The sequence below is a fragment of the Mesoplodon bidens genome (assembly GCF_964165515.1).
Source record: "Mesoplodon bidens genome assembly, chromosome: 2".
Classification (NCBI taxonomy): domain Eukaryota; kingdom Metazoa; phylum Chordata; class Mammalia; order Artiodactyla; family Ziphiidae; genus Mesoplodon; species Mesoplodon bidens.
In genome coordinates, this window is record NC_138177.1 from 168,642,732 (window position 1) to 168,662,373 (window position 19,642).

Consider the following 19,642-nt stretch of genomic DNA (forward strand, 5'->3'; position numbering starts at 1 on the left):
GCTGTCTGGGGCTGAGTCTTAGATCAACACAGCTGTGGGACCGGGACCCACAGCTGGGCAAAGGAGCGGATTCCTCAACAAAAAATAGGATTGTGAGAAAAGTTCTGAAACAAAAACAGCGCAGACAAAAGCCTTAATGACATCCTTTCATAAAAATAAAAAATGCAAGAGGGGGGAAAAAGCTGGTAAAAGGAGCAGAACTGGGAACAGAAAGTTCAGAGGCATTTGGAATAAGAGACTGAGGCCCCACCACCGCTAAACAAGTTGCAGAAGGCCTGAGCTAGCCCTCCAGTCCGCTGTTGGGAAAAAGAAGGCTTTTGGGCTCAAACTTTATTCAGTGTTCTCAACCGTAACCCATTTCTTTCAGAATTAGATTCGTACATTGGAGAGCACCCTTAGAGGTCATTTGTTCCCCCCTCCCTCAATTTTACAGAAAATGAAGCCCAGGAAGGAAAGAAATTCTTCCAAGGCCACATTGCAAGTTACTGACATGACCAGGTCAGAATTCTGCTTGCTGATCCCGGCATCCCTCTCCTGCCTATGTCACCCAGCTCATCATGCGCATTTCACCCTGAAAGTATCTTGGGAGATAATGTGAAGGTGCTTTGCAAATGGCTGCACAAGCCTGAGGCAGCAGTGGGTAGTAATGGGGGAGGCAAAAGGAGAGAGGGGAATCTGTGTGGTCCTGTGGACTGAGCACAGACCACTCAACCGGCCACTTGCTGGGTCCTCGGGCACCAAGGAGACTAATGGATGTGAGGGAGAGAGTATGTCAAGCGCCTTGCAGAGAAGAGGCGTTTAGTGATTATTTGTTGAAGGAATGAGGTAGGTCTAGTTAGCTCCATTTTATAAATTGGAAAATTGAGGCACAGAGGTGACTTACCCAAAGTTCACATTATTAGTAAAAAAGAATGGGAATTTGAACATAAATCTGCCTAGCTCTGAAGGCCGTGATATTTTCCAGGACCTGGGCTTGACTATTTTGCACAAACCACGGAAGTCTGCGTGACAGAAAAGTGTTTTCTATTTGGTCATTCAGGAGTCCACATAGCCACTATATTCCCTTCCCAAGACCAAATAGCTGGCATGCTCTTCACTTGACATCTGTAGCCTATATAGACTGATCTGTCCATTCATGGGATATTTTCTTATACCAAAGAGGCTGTCCTGGAAAACGTTTATATTTCAGGAAGAAGTCTTTCGACTCTTTCTTGGGACGCAGAGTCCTGTGGTATGACAGCAAAGAACAAGGATTCAGGGTTGGCTCTATCATTACTTGTGGTGTGACCTTGGAAATATTTTATAACTCCTTTCTGTACCCTTTACCATCCCACACCTGCCTGTCCAAATTTCATAAAGCATTAGACTTCTAGAGCTGGAAAGGATTTTAAATAATCACTTAGCACCATTTCCCCATTTTGTTCACAAGGCGACTAAGGCCAGGGTACCTGGGCTTATTCAAGATCACATGACAAATTATTGGCAAGGCTGGTATGTTGAAGCTAGGATTCCTAATTCCCAGTCCAGTGTCCTTTTTACTATGACTATTTTGAGACTCTCCTAGCTCTGAGCTCCCATTGTCCTGTTAATCAGTGCCACATACTATAGAACTCTTAATTGTTTCCTGTGTTAATCTTGTCTCCCCAAATTGTGAGATTCTTGAGAGCAGGAGCCACTGTTTTATGTGAAGCGACTCCATAAATATTTACCAACTGACTGATTAAGGAAGCAACCATTGGGGGATCCCACCTGGCCAGTTCCATGATGGAAACCAGCATTCTGAGGCTGCAGAATCCCAAAAGTCCTTGGAAATGACAAGATGACAAGCAAAGAATACTGAATGCAATGTCCCGTTGCGATACGGGGCTTACTTGCCTGTCCCGTGGTCCCTTTCCTGGACTCTCAGATAGAGCTGGAGCCATTTCAGCAAGGCTAAGAATAATCCAGTCCAGGTGGCCTGCCCTTCCATAGCAGAGAGGGATAGACAATAGAGTGATGAAATTACCAAACTATTGTTTTCCGCATAGAGGTGTGTGGAGAATGGGGGAAGGGAGAAGTGAGAGTTAAAAGAGATTTGCTGACCTAACGGGAACTCCTAAAAAGGTTATTTAGAAATCATCCCTTCTGCACCCCAACTCAAAACCCTGTCCAAAATTCTAATCAAACTCGCTTCCAAAATATAACTGGGCATATATTTGGCTCCTTATGGAGTGCATGGGGCCAGAGAATGGGAGCTCTCTTCCTTCCCCATGCAAAAAGCACGATTCAGGCTGCTTTCTTTCTTTTTTTTTTCTTTCCCCCTGTTGCTCAAATAAATAGTGTTCTTTGCTCAAACCCCCTTCCCCTCCTCCTTCTGCAATCTCAGCGCCTAGCCCAAATCTGTTTTCTTCATTGTAACCTCAGCTTCACCGCAATTAATTTTTTTCCCCTCTGGTCACAAGATAATTCCTGACGCCAGTGAGTCTGGAGGTCAGACGAACAGCAAATTGGGGAACAAGGCGGCACTAATTCCTTACAAGTTTCCCTTGAAAAATCTTTTGCTTACCAAAAAAAAAAAAAAAAGCTTCTTTGCTGTTCGGGGATTTACGACCTCGGAGGACTGTGAGTTCGAACCAGTGTTGGGCTGTGGGTGGACTGGCAGGGGGCAGGGGAGCTCTAAGATCTGGGGCGCTGCCAGGAAAAGGCAAATTCTTAAAGTTAATGGTTTTAAGTGATTTTTTAAATCCTTTCTGGCAAAGAGGCCCGCCTCTCCTCTGTATCAGCGCTTCCTCATTCTTTGAATCCGCGGCTCCGCGGTATTCGGCGTCAGACCCGCCAGAGGAAGCCTGTTTGCAATTTACCCGGGCTGTGAACGCCTAGGGTCGACGGAGGCGGGGCCAAGGCGGGCTGTTTTGCATAAGGGGGCGTGCCTTCCAGGCGGGCTCTATAACTGCGGACCTCCGTGAGAGTGCCCGCGTTGCTAGCTGCTCAAGGGATTCTTTGGCTTTTTGCTTCTTTCGGCACTTCCAACCTCATTCCTCAATATGAAGGCGCTGAGCCCGGTGCGCGGCTGCTACGAGGCGGTGTGCTGCCTGTCGGAACGCAGCCTGGCCATCGCGCGGGGCCGCGGCAAGAGCCCGGCAGCTGAGGAGCCGCTGAGCCTGCTTGACGACATGAACCACTGCTACTCGCGTCTGCGGGAACTGGTACCCGGAGTCCCGCGAGGCACTCAGCTTAGCCAGGTGGAAATCCTGCAGCGCGTCATCGACTACATCCTCGACCTTCAGGTGGTCCTGGCCGAGCCCGCTCCTGGACCCCCAGACGGCCCGCATCTTCCCATCCAGGTGCGCGTGGGCGTGCTTGGAGCAGGGGCGGGGCTGAGCTCCAGGGCTGGGATGCTGCGGGACCCCTAGAACTTCCTAGCGTCGTGCATAACTCTCCCGTTTTCCTTCTCTCAGACAGCCGAGCTTGCTCCGGAACTTGTGATCTCCAACGACCAAAGGAGCTTCTGCCACTGACCTGGACGTCCTGGCGCCTCCAGGTGAGTATCCACGCCTTCTCCCGGGAGCGGGGAAGGGGAGCAGCTGGTGCTTAAGTGGCAAATCCTGGAGTTGGTAGGCCTTTTAAGGGATTACCGCGCCCCCTCGGTTTAGGCAAACCGAGTCCAGAGAGGTGCAAGTGACTTGCCCGTGGTCACATCAAATGAATGACGGAACTAATTCCCATCCAGTGTTCGTTTCAACCTTAAACACACGGTGTCCCTGCCTTCCCTAGTGGCCAAAGACGCGAGAAAGTAGGCGCGGGTCCGACTAAATAAAGTAGCCAGTCTGTTTGTAGCTTGGAGTCCTTAAAGGATCCGTGTTTTCCTCAGCCCCCTCCCAGCTAGTGTTAATTCCAAGAGGGAGGGATGGTGCAAGCTCCGCCTGTGGTCCTTTGGCGCCAACTGGGTGGGGGCAGCGTGGGGCGCGGAGTTATCAGCTGGAGGTAGAGACCAAGTTTCCTCCTTGGCGCCGGCCAGTCTGCGGCCGGCCCCCGCCTCGGCGCGCTCGGCGGAAACTGACGGCTCCCTGGTCTTCTTTCCTCCCCCGCCCAGAACGCAGGTGCTGGCGCCCGTTCCGCCTGGGACCCGGGACCCTCTACGGCCGGAAGCCCGAGGGCATGGATGGGCCCCAACCTCGCCCTGCCCACTTGACTTCCCCAAACCCCTGCCTCGAGGCTGGACCTGCGCCCGGGAGCGAAGGACTGTGAACTTGGGTGGCCTAAAGAGCCAGAGCTAGCTCTGGGCACCAGCTGGGCAACCTCCCCCAGCCCTCACCCCACCCCCAAGTTTAAAGACTGTCTTTCAGTGTGTGGAGGTGTATGGGGGGCGGGGCTGGCTGCTCTCCAAACTCTGGCAAGGCAGCGGTAGAGCTGGTCTTCTGGTCTCCTTGGAGAAAGGCTCTGTTGCCCTGATTATGAACTCTATAATAGAGTATTTAGCTTTTGTACCTTTTTTGCAGGAAGGTGACTTTCTGTAACCATGCGATGTATATTAAACTTTTTATAAAAGTTAACATTTTGCATAATAAACGGTTTTTAAACACTTGTGTATGTAATTTGATTCCTTAAGTGCTAACACTTTCTCACAAGACTGAATTTAGGGGGACTAAATTAATGTCTTGGAGCTTGGGAAAAGCAAACTTGCTTATTCCCTTAAAAGGGAGATGGGAGAATACCCAGCTAAGGCCGGGGAAGGGGGGGAGCCCCACATCCATTGGGTGCAAAGAAGAGCCTTGTCCTGTCTCATTTAACAAGTGAGGGAAGACTGGAGAAGGGAAGTGACTGGCACAAGCTCACCCAGCAAGTTGGGGGCTCAGGATAGAAATTGGGTCTCCTGAGTCTCAGTTCTTAGGTATTTTGAGAGCTGTTTTGCTAACTAGCAGATGGCTGTCTTCTTCAACGCCATTAACTATTCATGATGTCTTTCTAGCAGGGGATGTGGAAGAGAAGCCTCACCTGGTGCCCAGGCAGGGTTGGTGGTTGATAGACCCATTTCAGAACTGAATAAATGGATCATTGGGCTTGGTTTCATTTCCCTTTTCACGTTCTCTGTTTTAATTTTTTCTTGGGCTTTCAAAGTTGGAGAAAATAGGAGAGGGGTCTCTTCCCTCAAATCCTCAGCCAATCTGATCAGGATTTTGGTGCTGGTTGGGAAATATGGGAACAAATCCCTCTACCACCAGGTAGTTGAAGACTCTGAGCCTAGACTGGGAATTTGAGGAAGAGGCCCTACAGCCCTTATTTCTGGTATATCCTCCTCGTATCTCCATTGGGAGCCTATTCTGTAAGCATCTTTAGCCCTATTTCAGAAATGGAAAAATTGAGGCTCATGGATAATGGGTTGGAGCCAGGTTCACACAACCCCTTGAGAGGCAGAGATGGGATTTTAACCTTAACTACAGTGACTATGATAGCAGTGGACAGGAGCAGGGTCTGAGACTGGCTATTCCATGGAGCCAGGCCTGAGAGGCAGGCAGAGGGCAAGACCCCCAAACCATGCCATCCTCCTTTGCCCCCACCTGGCACTTCCCCAGGTGGGTTCCACCAGGCACCTGGCCTCACGAGATTCCCGTTTATGATATGATCTCATGTGTGTTGGCCACTGGCATGAGTTACTTCAATATTCCATAACAAACAGGTCACGTCATCACCCACCTTCATGCCTTAACCCTGGTGAGCTTTCAGGGGCGAACAGGGGCACGTGGAGGGGAGGCAACCTTTGTCTCTGCAAACCACCCTCCTAGCTGACCAGTGTTCTTAGCCTGTTTCCTGGTCTTCTCTGATGATCTGATGTAAGGTATGAATGCTCTCTTCAGAAGATACACACACACACACACACACAAACTTTGCAGAGCAATAGTATACCTCCAATGCCCTGGGAAGCCCTCACACCCCATGTGAGGAACTCTTGCTTCAAACCAAGTAAGTACAAGACCCAGGCTGGGTCTACCTTGGATCATTTGTTCGGTGTCCTCTGGTGGCTCTGGAGTCAGCCACACAAGGGTGCAAATCCTTGTCTGCCACATACTAGCAGTTTGACTGCAAGCTAGCAACTGCGTCTATTCAGCCTCGGTTTCCACATCTGTATGAGAATGCTGATATTGAGAAAACAATTCTGAGGCACCCGGCCCCACATTACACCATTAATTGCAGTAAAGCCAGGCACTGAACTCAACGTCCTGTGCCCTTTCTGCCACAGTATGCTGCTTCCTGCTCGGAAGTTGCGGGACTGTGGAAGGCTAGGAAGAGCTGAATCGCTCATCTGCCATGTGAGCTTGAGCAAGACACCTCACCTCTCCCAGCCTCTCTCCTCCCTTGCCCAGCAGCTGGCGGTTCTTGCACTGCTACCTCCCTGGACAGAGATAATGGTGGGAAAGTCCTTTGAAATGCATCACACACCTACAAGGTATTATTAAGCTAATTCCAAGGAAATTGCCTGTAAGGTCCTCCGAGACTGAGCTGGTCAGGTGGCTGGGACAAACGTTGAAACCAGTACACCAATTCATTAGTCATTAGGGAGTGAAAGCAATTTGACCTTAGGTGAGAAAACTCAGGATAGTTGTCTTCTGCCATAAACACCTATCAAATGCCTACCAGGTGCCAGGCTCTATTTTATCTTAATTTTTTCTAATCCTCACCACAACCCAGCAAAGTGGGTATCATTATTCCCATTTTACAGAGGAAACAGATTCAGAGAGGCTGATTAACTTGATCCAGGTCACAAAGCAAGGGAGTGCCACAGCAAGGCACCATCCAGCACCATCTAGTCCATGTTCTTACCTCTACTCCAGGCCAATTTTTTCCCCTCACCATTCCCTTTACCTGGCACATATTTGGTCCCCAGTAAGTGCTTGCTGAATGAAAGACCTAAGCCCACCCCAGGTCTCCCTCTTATTTGTGAAGTGGGATGATGGTACTCCCTTTGCAGGCCTGTGGTTCGGATTAAAAATAACATGCGTAAAGCATCTACCAGGCTCCCTGAAAATACAAGATTCTCTATTAACTGAGTCTTACAGTTCACTATTGCATCAGCTCTGAAAAACGGACTTTTGGAAGGGATTCTTACTGTGTCAATAAAAAAACAGGTTCAGAACAGGCGAAGTAACTTGCCCGTGGCCACACGGCTCCTAAGTAACAAAGCAGGGATTCAAATTCATGCCTGTGACACTGGAGATGGTGCCCTTTCCGAGAAGGCCAGTTACAGCTCTCCTTAGCTGTGGATGTGCCGGACAACCGTCAATTATCTGTCTTCCCGGTCTCATCACCTCTCATGGCTACCACTCTTCTCCATTCCCCAGGCTACACCCTAAATCCTCCTTTCGCTCTCTCTTTCTCGCAGAACTGCGCCTTCGGGTCCGCTCGGCCCGCTCCCTGCTCTACTGGGAGAGGCGTTCCCCTCAGCCTCTTCTCTGCGCCGGGGCAGGGGCGGAGGCTCGGCCCACGTGGCCCAGAGCCCGGCTGGGCGGAGCCTAGCTGGCCCCGCCCCCGGCCCGGCGACCCGCGCTCCCCCCGCGGGCCCTGGGGGCCGCTCGCAGGTGTTCGCTGGCGCCCGGATGTCTGAGCGCTGGCTCCGCTCTGGCTCCGGCTCCGGCTCCCTCCGCAGCCTGCGGGCGGGGCTCCCAGCCCATCCGGAGCCTCGCGGCGCCCCAGCCACTCTGCCAGCAGCGCGGCCTCCCGGTTCCCAGCCTCCCGGCCTGGGGGGCCCCCCACCCAGCGGAGTTGCTGACCCGACTGCTCTCCCGCTGCCCCCAGCTGCGCTCGGGCCGCTGCAGCCTCGGCGCGCCCCCACCCCGCTTCCTGCCTCGGCAGCTTTGCCCGGGCCGGGCTGCCGCCCTGGATCGCACCCCGTTCCTTCCTTCCTTCATTCTTTCAGGCAACTCGCATTCCTCGAGCGCCTGCGACGTGCCCCGCACAAGGCCTCTCTGACCTTCCGAGTGTGGCCCCAGGCCCACCGGGGTCCTCCGGGAAGCCTGTGCCCTCCGCCAAGCCTCTACCCTCCGCCCAGTCTCCCTCCCCACCCCGCCCGACTCTCCTCCCTGTCCTATTTTACTTAGAGTTTAGCATTTAATTGTTCTCTGATTATTTCTGCTGTTAAGGGTCAGTCAGTGGCAAGGTCAGGGGGTCACTTTGTGACCGAAATCAGGGGTCAGTCTGAAAGCAGAGTGAGGGGTCAGAGTGTGGCCAGAATTGGGGTTCAGCCAGACTGGCAAGGTTTGGAGATAGAGTGGGTAGAAGTTGGCAGCCGTCAGTCTGTGGCTGGGCTTAATAGACAGGGTGTGAGGGTTAGTCTGAATAGCATCAGCGGCCAAGGCTAGTGAGTCAGTCTTTGGGTAGAGTCAGTGGACAGTCTGGATCAGGGTAGTAGGTCACCCAGAGACCAAAATTTAGGGGTTGCCTTTGGTAAGCCAGATAAGGGGAAGGCGGCGCTGTAGCTCTCTGAACTCGGATTCATATCTCTCCATGTCTGGGGGCTGACCATAGCCTCTCCCTGCATCACCCAGGCTGTGGAGCTGCCCATCCATCTGGGACACTCCCTGTCCTCAACACCACCCTGCTCCTACCTTGTGCCAGAGCCTGGAGGCAAAACCCTCCTTGGGCCAGGCCATGGTCAGACTGGCAGTAACACTGGCCGTGGCAGGGGGGCCTTGGGCTTCCAAGGGATCCGGCCTTGGAGCCACCCATGTTTAACAGGTAAGTTGATGCTCTTCCCTGTACCTTTCTGTCATTTGTTCATAAACCTAAAGGCTGTCAGGAATGGAAGGACCCTTAGAGGTCACACATGTGGCCCAAGAGGGGAAGGAGCCTGCTCAGGGACACACAGCAAATTCGTGGTCAAGACAGAACTTGAGGGAATTCCCTGGCGGTCCAGTGGTTAGGACTCAGCACTTTCACTGCCGTGACCCAGGTTCAATCCCTGGTGGGGGAACTAATATCCCGCAAGCGTGGCCAAAATAAAAGACAGGACTCGAGCCCATGCCTCCTAACTTTGTATCTAGGAAACTTCGTGTGATACTCTGCCTCTCCAGAGCAAGGATTGCTATTCCCACTTTAGAGATGGGGCAGCTGAGGCCCTGAGAGGCTTCAGGAATCACACAGCTCTCACAGAGGGACTGCCAGGGGCTGGTGGACTGCGCAGATCCTCACCTGAGGATCTGGAAATGTGAAGTCAGGGAATGGTGACTCCCTAAAGCATTGTCTCCTTGTCATTGCCACCCAGCCCCCTCCCTCGCGCCCTCATTCGGAGCAAATGAAACAAGGGTGGCCAAGTGAAGCCAGGGAGGAGAGAGAACACTTTTTAAGAACTGCTGGGGAAAAGCTTAGCTGGGTTCTTATGGAAACATATGGAACTCATTACCCTAAGTTGAGGTGGTCGCTGGCCAGCTGGCAGTTGGTCAGTTTGGGGCTAAAAGTGTGTGTTGTGTGGCAATGAGGGTACCCAAGGCAGACTCCCCAGAATAACCTGCCCGCTCACCGATCCAGGTTCTTCCTGAACCTGGTTTTGTTTCCAGCCTATGCCATTTTTAGCATTTAAAAAAAAAAAAAAGGTTTCAAGACACTGGGTACTTGGCCACTATAGGTTCTGAGGGGAGGAGACAAGTACTTAGGGACCATCAAGACAGACAGTCCCCTCCACCACCGCTCACACACGTCTCTTCCCTACCATGGTCCCTGGCAGTTCCTGCTTTGGGTCCAGATGCATGAAGGGTTGATCCCAGCTTCCACCCAGGGTTCATCCAGGTGGGCCCTGAGGGGCCTAAATGTTGGTCCTGACTCCTGTCCATCACATTTCCCTCAACAAGTTTGACTCCACATTCAAAGACAGCAGAAAGAAAGCAAGAAAGGCCATTCACTAGTACACAGCATTTTAGTCTATGTGGTAATGCGAGACCAGGGGACTGCCTCCATTTCACCCCTGTGAGGCTCACAGATATTAAGGGACCTGCCAGAGGTCCCTGGAGTAAGTGTCAGAGCCCAGGTCTCCAACATAGCTTCCACATCCAGTCCTGTTGATGTCTGCAGTTTTTAATTTTATTTAATTTTATATATTTTTTGGTCGTGCCCCACGGCTTGCAGGATCTTAGTTCCCCAGCCAGGGACTTAGAACCCGAGCCACAGCAGTGAAAGCGCCGAGTCCTAACCACTGGACCGCCAGGGAATTCCCTGCAGTTCTTTTAACTTTGTACAAACCAATGGTCACACAGAATTGGCCTCAGCCAGACCCCACAGCCCTCCCGTAGTTTCTGTGAGTTTGGGAATCAGAGAGATGCTGGCTGAAATCCTAGCTTTGTCATGTGTTAGCCATGCCATCACAGGTAAGTTATTTATCCTCTCAGAGCCTTAGATGGCTGCTGTGATGTTTAAAGCAGACGACATATGTAAAGCGCCTGGCACTTGGTAGGCCCTGGGTGACATCATCCGCAGAGCTTGCTGGGTATGGTTGTCAGATTCCTCACATGATTCCTCCCTCATCTTTCCGGGTGGCAGTATTGTTGGCATAATCCAATCCCAGCATCTCAGCACTGCCTTTCTAGCATGTGTGTTCTTCAGAGGCCTTTCACACACACACAGGAGTATCTGATCAGCAGGACAGCTTGGTGCCTTGAGAAATAGTGCACGGACTTAAGAAGCAGGGCTGCAGTCCAGCATCTCCACTCCCAGGCTCTGCCACCTTGGACAAGCTCCTTTCCCTCTCTGAGCCTCAGAGAACCAGCACAGAGCCACCACAGAGTCCTGCTAAGTATTTAGTGAGGCACTAAAGGTAAAGCACTGAGAAGCCTGCCAGCACATGGAGGCACTCAGTAAGTCACAGATGGAGTTAGGAATAGTCCCGTTTCACAGATGGAGAAACTGGAGTCCCAGAGGGGGTAAGCAACTCATCCAATGTCATAGAGAAAGACCCCCTCACAGACCTAGAGATTAAAAACCAGATCTTCACACTCCCAGTCCGTGCCCAGCTACTACTTTCTCATTATTGGGATTTGTAATTATTTCATGACAAATGTGTTTTCAGCTGGTAGAAGGACAGAGCTTTAGACCCAGGCTCAGCCTGAGCCAGAGCCAGCTTACTCATGAAAGCACCCCTTTTTAGAAGAGAATGGGGGTTGGGGTTTGGGGTAGGAAGGACATGACCCAGAGGCCAGAGGACCTGGAGGCTGAACGTGGCAGGAGCTTTGTGATCAGACAGACCTGTCTCTGCCACTTCTTAGCCGTGTGACCACCTCTCTGAGCCTCAGTTTTTCATCTGAAACTCCCAATAGTACCTCTTTCATAGGGTTGTTGTAGGAATTAAATAAGACAGTAGAGATAGAGCACCTGGCACAGATGAGATGCTTGAAATTGGCAGCCCTCATAATTTTTTTTTTTTGCGGTACGCGGGCCTCTCACTGCTGTGGCCTCTCCCGCTGCAGAGCACAGGCTCCGGACGCGCAGGCTCAGCGCCATGGCTCACGGGCCCAGCTGCTCCGCTGCATGTGGGATCTTCCCGGACCGGGGCACGAACCTGTGTCCCCTGCATCGGGAGGCGGACTCAACCACTGTGCCACCAGGGAAGCCCAGCCCTTATAATTTTATCAAGATCCAGTGGGGCAGGAGCCACATGCTTCTTTGTCATCATCCTCATCTGTGAATCTTTTTGGATTTTTTTTTTTTTTTTTGTCCCCGCCTTGCAGCATGTGGGATCTTAGTTCCCTGACCAGAGATCTAACCCGCACCCCCCTGCCTTGGAAGCATGGAGTTTTAACCAGTGGACCGCCAGGGAAGTCCCTGTGAATCTTTTAGTAAACTTTCAATTGAACCTACAATATTTGGCTACTGAAACGCCTATGAGTGCCTGCAGTCCCCCACTAGCAGCGTGAACTTGGGCAAATTCCTTAGCTTCCTTCATCCGCAGTGTCTGCACCTATAAAATGGGGATAATAAAAGTCCCTACTTTGTGAGGATTAAATTAGTTAACACACAGCACTCTCAGTCTAATGCTTGACGCGTAATAGGAACCCCCCAAATGCTAGCTGTCATTCCTTATCTTAGCATACCACGTGAAGTGTGTTCTCATACATTCTATAGCCACCTGTGCTTTTATATAGCATTGTAATGTCTCAATTTTTAAAAAATAAGATTGACATTTCAGGAAGACGTACAGATCAATCATATGGTTTTGTGAGACCCAGAGCCCAGCCAACTGCACACACAGCCACACATGTGCGTGTACACACACACATGCATGAGGACACACGCGCACACACTGTGAAGAAGGCCATGCTATGCTGTGCTGCTTCCTCTTACCTTGGAGAGCTGCCTGCACCTCCCTCCCACTCACCGTGCTCTGTGGAGGGAGACAAGAAGCTGTGCTCACCTCTCAGCAGGAGATTTCCTTGGCAAAACTGACCTGGGAGGAAGCCCTGGCTCTAGCTCATAACCTGAGCATCAGAGCCCAGGTCTCAGTACTCGTTCTCACCCCTCCTTGCTATGCACTAGCTTCACCTCTCTGAGCTTTGGCTTCTCATCTGTGAAGGGGGGCTAACCGTTTCTACCTTTCAGGGTTGCTGTGAGGATTAAAGAAATGCACAAAAAGTGCCTGGCACGTAGTCGTTGCTCCATGAGTGAGAGTTCTTCAAAGCCTGGCTGTTTTTTTAACTCGGTAAGAGGTATCTTTTTTATATTCTTTAATAAAACCGGATTATGGTCTTTGTGCCTTATATAATTAATATACTTTATTGCTTTGTTTTTCTTTATTGCTTTTTAAACACATCTGTTCATCCAATAAAGGTGGTTTTCCTCCTAAAATTAGTTTCTTTCCTCTTTTATTCATATTTTACAATGTCTGGGCAAGTCATTGGAGCCCACTGAGCCTCAGTTTCCTTATCTCTAAAATGGGAAAAATGCCTTCCTCATGAGATTGTTTTGAGAATTCAGTGAGATGATGCATGTAAAAGTGGTTTGTACATTGTAAAGTCCAGCAGGTGTAAGAGATTATTTTTTGCACCCCCCCTTTCCCTCTCAGTAAGCTGAATTCCTCAAAGACAGGAGGGAGTTTTATTTACCTTTGTATCCCCTGCATTGAATGTGTCGCAGTAAATTTAATAAAAACAGTAGTGGTGATAAGAACTTTCATTTCCTGAATACTTACTGTGTGCAAGACTCTGGGCTAAGTCATCTTAATGGAAGGATGAGTGATAGACATTTAAAAGTTTTTGATTCCCTCTGCTGATTATTTATTTATTTTAAAAATATGTATTTATTTATTTATTTGGTTGCACCGGGTCTTAGTTGTGGCAGGTGGGCTCTTTAGTTGCAGCATGTGGGCTCCTTAGTTGCAGCATGCAAACCTCTTACTTGCGTCATGCAGGTAGGATCTAGTTCCCTGACCAGGGATCCAACTTGGGCCCCCTGCATTGGGAGCAGAGTCCCATTCACTGCGCCACCAGGGAAGTCCCTCTGCTGATTATTTAAAGGTGAAGGGATTGTTTTACTTTTCCCTTGAGCAAGTTCTGTCTTCCATTCTGCAGGCAAATTATTTTTATTTTGGGGTCTTATACATTGGTTGGCCAATCCAGTTGAATAACCATAATAGCAATCTTTAGTTTCCTTATCTATAAAATGGGGCTAACGATCAACTTAGCCTCATTTAAACGTGTCCCATAAGTGACAATAAATTTCCCTTACTCCTTCCTTTCCTCTCCACCTAGACACACCCTTTCCTTGGAGAAGAAGCTGGTGACAGGACAAGGTGATTAAACTGGGTGGCAGAGAGCTGAGTCCCTTCAGTTCTCTGTGCTATTTTTTTTGGGGGGGGGCTGTTCCCCGAGGCTTGTGGGATCTTAGTTCCCCCACCGGGGATCAAACCTGTGTGCTCAGCAGTGAAAAGCACGGAGTCCTAACCACTGGACCACCAGGGAATTCCCTCTCTATGCTTTTGTTTCTTTTGTTAATCAGTGTGGCAGATCTTTCTGGAATAACTCCCTGACTCTGAGACCCTGCAGGTCCCGCCTCCTAAATAATCTCCCTTTTCTGCCGTAGCTCCAAAGATTCAACTCACCCAAATGCCACATGCCCCCTATGATCATGTGCTGTATATTACAAGTACCTTTAAGTCCTGGAAGGCAGAGTTGTGTGTTCAAGGTTTGATTTCTATTTTTCCAAGCATTTTCTTATCATCATTTCATCTCATCCTTGATAAACCTTTCAAAGTCCCCAAGTCACACATGGGGCAGCTAGGGCCCAGAGAGGAGAAGGGCCTTGGTTAAGGCCACAGAGTGAGTGACAGAGCTGGTCCTATGACCCGGATATGCTATGAGCCCGTCTGAGCTCAGGTCCTCTCTGAGCATCTTGACACCAGGCTTTGTGCTTAATGCTTCCTCACAGTAATTTTATAAAGCAGGTGCTGCCCCCACTTTCCAGATGAGGAAACTGACACTCAGGCAGGTAAAATAACTTGTCCAAGTCAGAATCATGATACAATCAGGGCTGACTCCAAAATGTGTGCTTTTTATTGAATACCCTGTGGCCTCTGCAGCTTTGTGTTTTGGAGCCTGAAAGATGGCCTCTCCCAAGTCTCTGCAGCAGTAGTGTTGTACCCTAAAGCAAGGAGTGATTGCCAAGGCTGACCCCCATGCCCCAGTCTCTCAGCCCCAGAATCCGGGGTCAGGAGATTCACAGAGCAGGGCACACAAGGGCCCTGCTGCAGCAGTGATCTGCATGGAGGGCCCCCCCATCCCTAAAGCCCATTGTCTCCCCACGAGACAATACAGATAAAGGACCCAGCCTAGTGGTCTGCCGGCATCAATCTGTAACCATGGAAATCCCTAGGGAGACAATTTCAAAGCCCTCCCTGCCACCCTTCACCCTGCAGCTGTGGCTCCAGGAGCCCAGCCTCCAGCAGAAGGGGCACTCCTGATAATCACCACCCCCCACCACTGCCACCACCAAGTGGGACACAGCTGGGCTCCCCACAACATACATCCTCCCAGAACTGGTGTTGGCAAAGGGGCCTTGGATGCGTTTAAGGCCTAAACCTTATTTCTTTTGCAAGAAGGTTAGTTCTTTGAGGTTCTGCACTGGTGAGATGTCATTGATTACAGGGTTGGGCACAGGGAAAGTAAGGTCTCAGCGGAATTGTTAACCATGGAACCAGGGCCTGGGAAGGTATTAGGTCTTCAGCGCATGATTTCCCCCTGGTGGCCAGTTGCTGCAATTGTCAGCTTCGGCTCTCAAGAGGAACAAAAATTATTACCTCTTTTTCCTTGGTATCTAGAGACGCCCACACGCAGATCTAATCCTCACAGCCACTCTGAGATGTGGGTGTTCTTATCCTACTTATACATGCTGAAGCCAAGGCTTTCAGACGATATCCAGAAGGAAGGAAAGGTAGCAGAGTGGTTGAGAGGGTGAACCCAGACTGCCCTGGCTCAAAACCTGCTCCACCATCACCAGCCCTGTGATCTTGGGAAAAGTTCCTAAACTCTCTGAGTCTCAGTTTCTTCATATGTAAAGTGGGAGTGATAACAATACTTCATAGGGATGTTATGAGGATTATATAAAATAAGATTTATAAGCCTTCAGAACAGTGACTGGCACATAGTAAATAAAATTCTGTGCCCTGACACTTCTTAAGCTGTGTGCCTTCAGGCATATCTTGAGCTACTCCTGGCCTCAGTTCTTTCACCTGTAAAATGGGGCTAATTGTGGCTTCTTCTTAGGGCTATGGTACCACTTCATGGTAACTGAAGTGGATTTGGGGTATGAATATACTTGCTTTACTACTATTTGTATCATTTTTATCTGCATTTTGGGGGAGGAATGATCATGGGGGCAGAGGGATACTTCTCCTCTCTCCATAAACCAGGAATAAGATATACCTGAGAATTCTGACCCTGGCGACCTCTTTGGCTTGCAGAGTCACAGAGCCTCTGACAGTGGCCAAGTAGCCTCTCAACTATTCCAAAAATCTTTCACTGAGTTCAGTTCAATAAGCAATTCTTGGGCTTCTACTCCACGATGGGCACTGGGCTGGATACTGGGGTGTGAAGATAAAGAAGACAAGGAGTGACTTAAATCTGGTGGGGAAGGACAGAACAGAAAAACAATTACAATATGAAATGATGACAGATTGAGATTCCTAACAGGAGGTGGGGAGCAGGGATCAGAGTCAGCTTCTGAGAAATGGGTGCTGTAAGCTATCACCACACATACTCATACTGTGGCCAATACCACTTGGACCCCAAAGACTGAATGTCTTGCTTATTTCAAAATACTTCTGAGTCTTGTTTTTTTATGTTAATAATTGATCTGGATTCTTAATGTTGCTGTCCCAGGCTTCAATTCTGTTCAACTAAAGAGTTAAAATACACCCATTTAAAAATTTTTTTTATTTTATATTGGAGCATAGTTAATTAACAATGTTGTGTTAGTTTCAGGTGTACATCAAAGTGGTTCAGTTTTACATATACATGTATCTATTCTTTTTCAAATGCTTTTCCCATTTAGGTTATTACAGAATATTGAGCAACGTTCCCTGTGCTATACAGTAGGTCCTTGTTGGCTATCTATTTTAAGTATATCACTGTGTACATGTCAATCCCAGACTCCCAATCTATCCTGCCCCCTGGTTACCACCTTGCTTCCTGGTAACCATAAGTTCATTCTGTAAGTCTGTGAGTCTGTTTCTGTCTCGTAAATAAGTTCATGTGTATCTTTTTTTAGATTCCACATGTAAGCAATATCATATTATATTTGTCTTTGTCTGACTTACTTCACTTTGTATGATAATCTCCAGGTCCACCCATGTTGCTGCAAATGGCATTATTTTATTCTTTTTAATGGAGGAGTAATATTCAATTATATATATGCACCACATCCTATTTATCCATTCATCTGTCAATGGAAAATACACCCATTTTTACTAAGCATTGTTTGAGATCACATGTGCATATGGGGTATACAGCATTCTCAATGAGCTGTGTATCTGAGAAACTTGTGTCTGAGAGCAGACTTCTTTTCCTGGTAGAAGAGGTGGAGAGAAGCATCCCAAGCAGAGAGAATACCGTGGGCTTACGGGGTGAGCAGGGAGGTCAGAGGGGTTGTCAGAAAAAGTGTGTTTTATGAGAGCCTAAGGTCCCTGTGTGAAGGAGGCTGAAGATCAGAGGGGCTGGCAGGGGGTGGGGTGGTCAGGCCATGCTGGGAGCTATTTGCAAGACCATAAGCAAATGTGTGTTTTAAAGAGTTCCTTCTGGGGGACTTCCCTGGTGGTCCAGTGGTAAAGAATCCACCTTACAATGCAGGGGACGTGGGTTGGATCCCTGGTCAGGGAACTAGGATCCCACTTGCAACGGGGCAACTAAGCCCGCGTGCCACAACTACTGAGCTCACTCACCTCAGCTAGAGAGGCCCCATGCCTCAAACTACAGAGCTCACACGCTCTGGAACCTACACACCACAGCTGGAGAAGAGAAAACCCGCCGCCACAACTAGAGAGAAGCCCACGTGCAGCATCGAAATATCCCGCATGCATCAACAGAGATCCCGCGTGCTGCAACTAAGACCCGACGCAGCCAAAAATAAATAAATAAAATAAATAAATAATAAATAAATCTTTTTAAAAACCTAAAGAGTTCCTTCGGGAAAAGGAGGGAATAAATTGATAATCCCATGAATTGTAGGTTGTGCTTCCCCAAGCTCCTCTGGGCACCTCTACAGGGACCTAAATCCGACTGTCCTCCTCCAAAAGACTCAACATCTGTGAAAAACATCTACAGGGTCTGGAAACATCTGGAAAGAGTTTGGCCAATCTGGTAGCCCTGGCCTTCCCAGCGGGGCTGCATCTTTCACATTCTTTTTCCCCTCCCTAAGTCCATAGGGGGTTAACTTGTTAATAGATAGCCTCGCAGGCTTTTGGCAGGTACTGGAGTTCACCGCTAGATGGCAGCCTTAACCCTTCAACCCCACCAGCTTCCACCCAAAGGCTAGAGAGAAGGGAAAATGAACTAACAAATATGAAGGATGTGCAATCACCCTTTCAGGTGCTCGTCATCACCTCCATTTTATAGATGAGAAAACTAAGCCTCTAGGAGGTGAAGCCACCAGTCAAAAGTCACACAGATAGGTGGGCATAGTGGAACTTAGCCTCTCTAAGCTTCAGTTTCCTCATCTGTAAGATGAAATCGACCCACACGGGCAGCACTAATCAACTTTCTGTCTCTATAGGTTTGCCTACTCTAGACATCTCACGTAAATGTAATAATATAATATGTAGCCTTTTGTGTCTGGTTTCTTTCACTTAGCATAATGTTTTCAAGACTCAACCACACTGTAGCAGGTGTCAGTAGTTCATTTCTTTTTTGCTTTGTTTTGTTTTAATTAATTAATTTATTTATTTGGCTGCCTCGGGTCTTAGTCACAGCACGCAGAATCTTTGTTGCGGCATGCAGGATCTTTAGTTGTGCGTGTGGGCTTAGTTGCCCAACGGCATGTAGGAATCTTAGTTCCCCAGCCAGGGATCGAACCCACATCCCCTGCATTGGAAGGCAGATTCTTAACAACTGGACCACCAGGGAAGTCCCCTTCATTTCTTTTTATGACTGAATAATATCCCTCTGTATGGATATACCACATTTATTTAAGCAGTCATCAGTTGATGGACATTTGGGTTGTTTCCAAGTTTTGCTCATTATGAATAATGCTGCTATGAAAACATTTGTCATCAGTTCTCTTGGGAATATATCTAGGAGTGGAATTCCTGGGTCATATGGTAACTCTGTGTATAGCTTTTTGAGGAACTGCCAAACTGTTTTCCAACGTTGCTACATCAATTTACATTCCCACCAGCAATATATGAGGGCTCCAATTTCTACATGTCCTGGCCAATACTTGTTGTTGTCATTCTTTTTCATTATAGCCATTCTAGTATGTGTGAATCTTGTTGTGGGGTGTTTTTTTTGGCCACTCCGCGCGGCATGCAGAATCTTAGTTCCCTATCAGGGATCAAACCCATGCCCCCGGCCGTGGAACTGCGGTGTCCTAACCGCTGGACCACCAGGGAAGTCCCTCTTGTTGTGGCTTTGATTTTCACTTCTTAATGTCTAATGATATTGGGCACCTTTTTATGTACTTATTGGCCTCTGTATATCTTCTTTGGAGAATTGTCCATTCAAATCCTTTATCTTCTCAATACATTTTGGTAATATTATGCCAAACGTACACACACACACACACACACACACACACACACACAGCACATTCTCGTATCATCCCGGATTTACTTCAACTATCACAACAGCTCTATGAGGAAGCCATGATTTGCCCCACTTCTCAGGTGAAGAAACTGAGGCTCAGAGTAGTGCAATGATATGCCCCAAAGCCCACAGCTTATGGAGGGTCAGGGCCCAGAGTTTTACTTACTTAACAAACATTCATATAGTATTTACTATGTGCCAGTCCAGAGCACCTATGAACCTCACATTCCAACAGTTTTCCAGTGAAAGGATCATTATCAATAGCAGAACTTCCCTGAAGCAGCAACTTATTTCTTTTTTTAAAAAAAATACCTTTTTCTCTCCAATTACCAAAGTAACACATTTTAGAATAGTTGGAAAAGACTTTACAGAGAAGCACAAATATGATGGAGCAGAGA

The 19,642-nt window shown here is 48.7% G+C and overlaps 1 protein-coding gene across 1 annotated transcript; it reads left to right on the plus strand.

The window, feature by feature from the left end:
- The first annotated feature begins 2,927 nt into the window (after positions 1–2,927).
- Positions 2,928–4,561, plus strand: ID3 (inhibitor of DNA binding 3). The gene is made up of 3 exons (XM_081224189.1): positions 2,928–3,323; positions 3,438–3,520; positions 4,073–4,561. Exons 1-2 carry the CDS (start codon positions 3,024–3,026, stop codon positions 3,495–3,497), a joined length of 360 nt encoding a protein of 119 aa, XP_081080315.1. The 5' UTR covers positions 2,928–3,023; the 3' UTR covers positions 3,498–3,520; positions 4,073–4,561.
- The last annotated feature ends 15,081 nt before the right edge of the window (positions 4,562–19,642 follow it).